Below are 7119 nucleotides of genomic sequence, written 5' to 3'. Positions count from 1 at the left end.
GGAGTCTCTCTGGACCGGAGGCGTCCTGATGGAGGCGGGAGTCTCTCTGGACCGGAGGCGTCCTGATGGAGGCGGGAGTCTCTTTGGACCAGAGGTTTCCTATTCATCACCATGATGAGAGCCATTAATCAGCTGCAGACGCTCGTAATCACAGGCAGGATGAGAAAGGGACAGGGACCCCAAACATCTGTGATTGTGATGGTAATTTTTACAAATCAGTCCACTGATTGCCAAATGCAGTGAGATTTTTAAATGTGTAAATCAGATTATGTCCCTTTTAGGCAGAAATGCCTAAACTTCAGCTTTAATACCGAGGCTTCTGATTTCCTGTTTTATTTATTCACTCACATTCCTAAAAAGTTAAATTATTAATAATTCCCATATGACCGAGAATGTTGTTTCCTAAAAATGGTTTGTTGTAGGAAAAACAAAATGTTGACAAGCAGGAAAAACCTGCAAATAAACAGTTTACTCACCTTAACTGTCTGTATTTTAGTCTGTAATAAAATACAGACCAAAATATGTTATTATATTTTAGTCTGTAATAAAATACAGACCAAAATATGTTATTATATTTTAGTCTGTATCCAGCATGTTAATAATTATAAATGTTTTATACCAACAGCTCTTTGTGGAAATAAATCTAACATAAATTATACTATTATTGATGAAAACATTCAATATTTTGTGCACCTATATAAATAATTTGATGTTGGAAAACTTTATTCATGTCCTATTCATTCATTCATTCATTCATTCATTTATTCGTTTATTTTCTTGGTAATTTATGAAAATATGTAAATTTTTGCACATACCAAAACAGCAAATTTGGATTTGCTCAAAAAAAAAAATCCAAATTTGGTAAATGAAAATAAAATACAACTTAAATGAATAACTGTGCAATAAGAAATGTTTATAATTGTATATAATTTTAAGTATTCACAAAACAAAGCAGAACAAAACAAAGGTTTCTTAAATATTTTCTGAAAAGTAAGAGAATAAAAGCACCCAGGTGATTAAAATGCTCACATGAAAACAGGACTTTGTGCAGCAAATCTTGTAAAATTTCTTCTACTTTTATTTAGAGGGAAAATGATGCTCCCATTGTAGCCACTTAATGTCAGATACTTTTGTTAATTTCTGCTCAGAAAGCAAAGTAATCTCTTTTATGCTAAAGTCTTTGTGCTGCTGAAAACTTTTTCAGCTCAGAATAATCCTAAAAATGCTGCATAACAAATCCTGTTATCCTACTTTGCCTCCATTTTACTCTGAATCATCTGTCACTTTTATTTCTCTATTATATTATAATTTAAAGTACTCAACACAAACAACAAAGTCCCACCAAGCCAGAGGTTTATTACCATCTTCAGAAATCATGTGCAAAACACTTTTAACGACAAAAATCCAACCAAGTCAGAAGAAAGCCTGAGTTTCCTTCTGCTTCAAAGAGAATATCTGGTTTCCTCAGACGCAGCTAAACTGCTTCACCTCGGCTGCCATGTTTGCCCCAGCAGGGCGACTGCGGCTCGGAGCGCAGAACCAACTTACATCGCCCCAAACGCCTCAGGATAAAACAGATAAAATGTATTTTTGATAAAACACATGAAACTAAGCATGTCAGGCTTTTCTCCTTGAAGAAAGCTGGATTTTTCTTTGATGCTCATAAGAAAACATGTGAAGCTACATGATTTACGCAGGAACGTAAAACAGAAAATACAGGAAAGACTGGATCACCAAAAACAACAAAAATACAGCAAAACTGTCTGCTTACTGTAAATTTACCATTTCAGAAACTAGACCAAAAATACTTGATAAGATTTTGTGTTTTTACAGAATAAAACTATGTAAACACTGAGATGAGATATATTCATAATTCAGCCTACGAGACGCTCATCCTCTATCAGCCAATCAGAGAAGACGTTGGATCTTATTCAGGAGTGGGAGCCATAAGCCCCGCCTACCTGCTACGAACCGAAAAGACTTCCTGTTGTCTTCTTTGTGGTTTTTTTAGGTAAATTATTGCAACTGAAATTAAGCATGTCTTGGTTTTTATTCCTTTTTAATCAAACTCAAATGTTTATGTTGTCATTTCTCTGCCTGTGTTGTTGTAGTTATTGTGAAGCATTGTGGTCAGCTGTAAATGTGCTTCATGAATGAATGAAACTTTGTTGGCAGCGTGAATCAGCAGATGAAAGTCTACCGACACTGACTGGTTTTGGCCCTGAGCTGAAGGAAATGAGCTTTCACAGCTCAGCTTTTAGGCTTATCACATTAAAAAGTAAATCTACCCTCCAAAAACCAGAAAACCAGGATAAAAGTTTAGTTTTTTTACAATGTGGTATTAAGGCCTCCATTCTTTAGGCTTAGAGATTGTTGGGTTTGATTAAAATGAACCAAGAGATAAAAATACAAGCACTAAATAAAAGTAAAAGTCTCTCTCTGCAGCTGCAGTTAAACAAGTTGAGGCTGAATCTGAGCCTCGTTGGATCCAACAGTCGTGAATTCAAATGAACCAACGTTTCATTTCCTGATCTGTGTCCGCCAACACAGACTGCGATCGTAAAAACCAGCCAAAGTGAGACATGTCTACCAACGATGCCTTTGTCTGTCAACTGCAATAATTACTCCCAATTTACACACACTCAAACACGATGCTCATGACTTATTCCCAGCGTTTTCCATCTCCCGCTGGTTTGCATTCAGACATAAAGTTTAAGCTTAATGTGGCGACTGAACATCCCAAATGTGGATTAGATATGCATGGCGGTGTCTGCCAGCAACGCTTCCCTCCCTAATGTGACATGACAAAAAGTGCTGCCAGCTCTGTATGTGTGCATCTGTTTTTTAAAGTTGTGCTGACATGCAACCAAAAATAACCAGAGCTTTAACTGTCTTTTTTTAAACATCTACTGTGGAAGGAACGATTTTAAAAGGTTTTATGCAAAAGTGACCTGACAAGCAACTGGAAACAGGAGAAAACTTCTGCAACCTCCTGATCCGATGCTTCCCAAAACCGCCAAACAAGAACTTTAAATTTTAATAAGAACTTTAAATTTTAATATCCAAATTAAATCCACTGATGTGCAGCATCTCAAACTGACCCGTTTGGTTGTTTCAGTCATGTATAAAAATGTGTTTGTAGGTCTTTGCAAGCTCTGAATAATCTAAGTTTGGTACATGAAAATAAAAAACAGCTTCAATAAAAACAGATGTTGTTGCTTATTTAGGCACCATTTAAAACTGTTCATAACTTAAAATATTTTATACAACCTTTAAATTATTTTCTAATGAAAAATCATAAAGTTTTTCTTAAATATTTCTGTGAACAAATAACTGAATAAAAGCAACCAGGTGGATATTTATGTTTTATTTGAGTGTGAACCTTTAATGTCTGAATGCAAACCAGCGGGGGATTAAAACATTGAGAATAAGTCATGGGTATTGTTTTTTGGTTATTAAAAGCTTTAATATCCAACTTCAAAAGTGTAATTTCTACCGGGTCAGATCTGAAACTGACCTTTTATTAACAAGACAAATAAATACTCATACAGGAACAACTGACAGAAATGAGAAATAAAACGTATCCAGCCCCAAACACTGCAGGATAAACCCAGATCACCTTCTATTTTCCATCAATCCCCACCTCTAAATCCTAGTAAAGGTAAGTTTCACTCAGACCGAGTCGTTTCCAGCCGGAGCTCAGAGTGGCCAGACTGACCTTTGAAGAAGCAGTCTTTGCTGTGCACCACGTAGATGCGCCTCCTCTCCAGGCAGGCGGTGCGGTAAACCTCGCAGTGGTTCTCGTAAAACCTGCCGTCCGAGCCGCACACGGGCACAAAGGAGGGCCGACATTTTTCCTGGCACACGCACTCGGCGCGCCCGCTCTCCGCCATCAGCACACACTGCCGGCCTCTTCCACAGTAGGTCCTGTGACAAGGGTCTTCCTCTGCATCAGAATGAGCTGCAGGAAATAGAAAGAACAGGATTTTACTGCTTCCTGCGCAAAATTTAAAGCAGAAAATTACAAAATTCTAACTAAAAATAAAATAAAAATCATCCAAAAATGCAGCTTTATTGTAGTCGTATGTGGACCCGTTGCAGCGTGATGCCACACAGTAGATCCCGCCCCCATCTTCCTGCTGGAGGGCAAAAGCTGCTCGCTAACTATGGCTAGCATTGGTTTAGCTATCACGTTATCAACATAATGTGCTAAATCTTAAATGTATGCCTGATATATAAAAGAAAAAGGGCGTAGAGCTTTGCTACTAACAGTCAACATTACAGCAACTAGATAACAAGGTCAGGAAAAAGAGTGAAGTAGCTCACTTATGCTAGCTTGACTATGACAAAAGTAACATGTAGATGTGCTGCAGAATTTGATGTGTTTCGGTCCATGTACAAAATAAAAAATAAAGTCGACCTAAACACCGACTGACAGATCATCAGCAGAGCAGATGTTTAAATTAGTTAAACTACCACTGTTGTGTTAGCTTAGCTAATACCAGCGGTAGCTAACCTACCACCACTGTGTTAGCTTAGCATATAGCAGTGGTAGCTAATCTATCACAGTGATCACTTATTAATAATCACAAACATCTAGAAAACATAAAACTGTAACGGACTGAATGTTCTGCTCTGTGTGAGGGAAATGTTTGGGTGATTTTTGGTGTTGAATCCTGATACATGTATTGTTGTTGTCAGTTGCTATGGCAACAAGTCTGCGTGTAGCTTAACCGATACAGACAGCGAGAAAAAAGTGGGTTTTTTTGCGTTATTTTCCCTTTGCTGCTCTGCACTGTGTTGATAACAGCTTCATCTCCAGGTTTCATTTAACTGTAGGTTTCATCCTGCTGATCAAATGAAGCAGTTGATGGGAAGGAAAAGAATCGTATTTCTGTGTTTATGTGGGAAAGTTACAAACGTAAACAACAACATGCAGTTATAAAATCCATCGGTTGAATAATAACTGAATATGCAAAGAAATCAATGACTGAAGTCATCCTGATGACAAGTTAAACGTGTCCAGCTGTAGAAGAAGGAAAGACGGTAAATCAGAGTGCAGATTTTTACCATGAGCCCAGAAATAGAAAAGCATAAACAGACGTCACACACCTCCAGGCTCGCTCAGATGCAGCGTTGTGTTAACAAGGAAATACTGTTTTTAACCACTGCTAACCAACTGTTAGGCGTCCGTATCAACACCTCTCTGCACTCATTTACACGTTCAAATGTGAAAACTATGATATTCATAAGGAGCAGCTCCTGGTGGAGCTGCAAACGTAAGCAAATGTTGCAAAGCTGCGTGTTTGTCTTGTGTGTTGGACAGAAACCAAAGTGAAACAAACCCAAACGTGTCTGTAACGTCGTCGGATCCACACCAACAGGACAAACGTTACGGATCCATAACTTTGGTTCAGACTATTTTAAATATTATGACATCATCAACAATCAATAAACTTTTCAGTCTAATGGATATTTAACTCTGGAACTGGAAAACATTTTAAATATCCAAAATGAATAAATAAAAAACAACAAATAAAATGGATTATTAATTCTCCTAGTAGAGACCAAAGAACCAGGCAGGCGGTAAACCTCCTTTTATCATCCAGGTTTGGGTAGATAAAAAAGATCTACTTTTCATTTATCATGTTATTAATTAATTGATTGATTTGCTGATTATTGCGACAGCCCTGCTCTATATGTTTCAATGTCTTCAAAAAGTCCATTTATTTTCAGTAATTCAGTCAAAAGAAACTAAAACTCACTGTTTGAATCCACATGGTTATTTGTTTATTTCTGTTTATATCATAAAATTAAAGAAGAACAAAATCTTAAAAGTGATTTAAATCCTTCTCAAAAAGAACATTTTGTTTGGCGATGAGCTGCGAGTCGCTGAGAGGCTGGAAATTAACAAGATTATTAAAACATGATGGAAACACTGCAGAGACACTTCAGATTCTGTTTCTGGTCATACAGCCTGGTTTTCCTGTCACAATTATTAAACTACTCTTCAAACTGTTGCAAAACATCAAAAAGTGCCCAAAATACAGCAGTCCAGAAGCCTGTAATGCGAATCCTCTGAAACGAGCTATTTTGAGATAAAATAAAGACTGAAGCAGTGAAGTCAAAGCAAATCTCCAGCCCTGCTGAGTTTCATTCCTGTATTTCCTTTTAAAAATTTAAAGCACTTCTTTCTGTCACTTTATTTTTTTACCTTTTGATGTTAACAAGCTTCGCCTTTTAGGAATCCAGGCCAAACATAAAGGAGATGGATGGAGCTGCTGGCTGCAGCAATCTGAGCAAACAAATCGCACAACATGAAATGTTCAGAGTGGAGCAGGAGGCACACGGGACATGAAATGCTTCAGATAACAGCTAATGTGTGCAGCTGAATCCGATACTGCAGCTCCTAACGGTTCACTGTGGATGAGAGACGACAGAAGCGGATCTGGACTGTTAAAGGAATAAACATCCTCAGCTCCATCAGCCCTCTGTGAAATAAGGCTAAAACGCTAAAACGCAGACTGGCTTAGAAAGTTCAGGCTCTTATAATCAAACTGCTGAAAACAGAAATTGAATTTGCCTGAGGAATAATCATATCTCCACTCTCAGCATATTAAATAACAGAGATAATGCGCCGCCGTCGGAGGACAATAGTTTAGTCATTGGATGAAGGCGATTTCAGGGTTGGTGCACAGAGGTCAACAGCAGCACACACACATTTCACACACTCTCCTTCTGTCTGCGGGGCGCCTGGAAGTGCCGAAAGATTCATTCAGTTGGTGTTACAATAAAACTACATTCAAAGTATTCGTTGGAAACATTCAGCTTGATGAATTTTAACTGATACCGAACTCATAATTCTGTATTAAACCTAGTAAAGCCTCTGCAGGATGATAAAATGTCAAAATATTCATATTTCATTTATTGCCTGTTACAAACTATTGCACCGCAAAACCACAAAATCTAGAAACCAGACCCAGTTGGTCTTTCTAGATCCAGTTGGTCGAGTTTCCAGACCCAGTTGGTCGGGTTTCCAGACCCAGTTGGTCGAGTTTCCGGATCCAGTTGGTCGAGTTTCCAGACCCAGTTGGTCGGGTTTCCAGACCCAGTTGGTCG

The 7119-nt window shown here is 38.1% G+C and overlaps 1 protein-coding gene across 3 annotated transcripts in view; it reads right to left on the bottom strand.

The window, feature by feature from the left end:
• Positions 1-7119, bottom strand: part of fstl4 (follistatin-like 4) — a 192228-nt gene that overhangs the window by 107960 nt on the left and 77149 nt on the right. For all 3 annotated transcript variants that reach the window (XM_007572566.2, XM_016660948.1, XM_007572565.2), the window contains one exon: positions 3719-3961. In XM_007572566.2, the coding sequence (XP_007572628.1) occupies positions 3719-3961 (243 nt within the window). The remainder of the gene's footprint in view (positions 1-3718; positions 3962-7119) is intronic.

The sequence above is a fragment of the Poecilia formosa genome, unplaced genomic scaffold, assembly GCF_000485575.1.
Source record: "Poecilia formosa unplaced genomic scaffold, Poecilia_formosa-5.1.2 Scaffold304, whole genome shotgun sequence".
Lineage (NCBI taxonomy): Eukaryota > Metazoa > Chordata > Actinopteri > Cyprinodontiformes > Poeciliidae > Poecilia > Poecilia formosa.
This window is presented reverse-complemented; position numbering and strand designations above follow the sequence as displayed.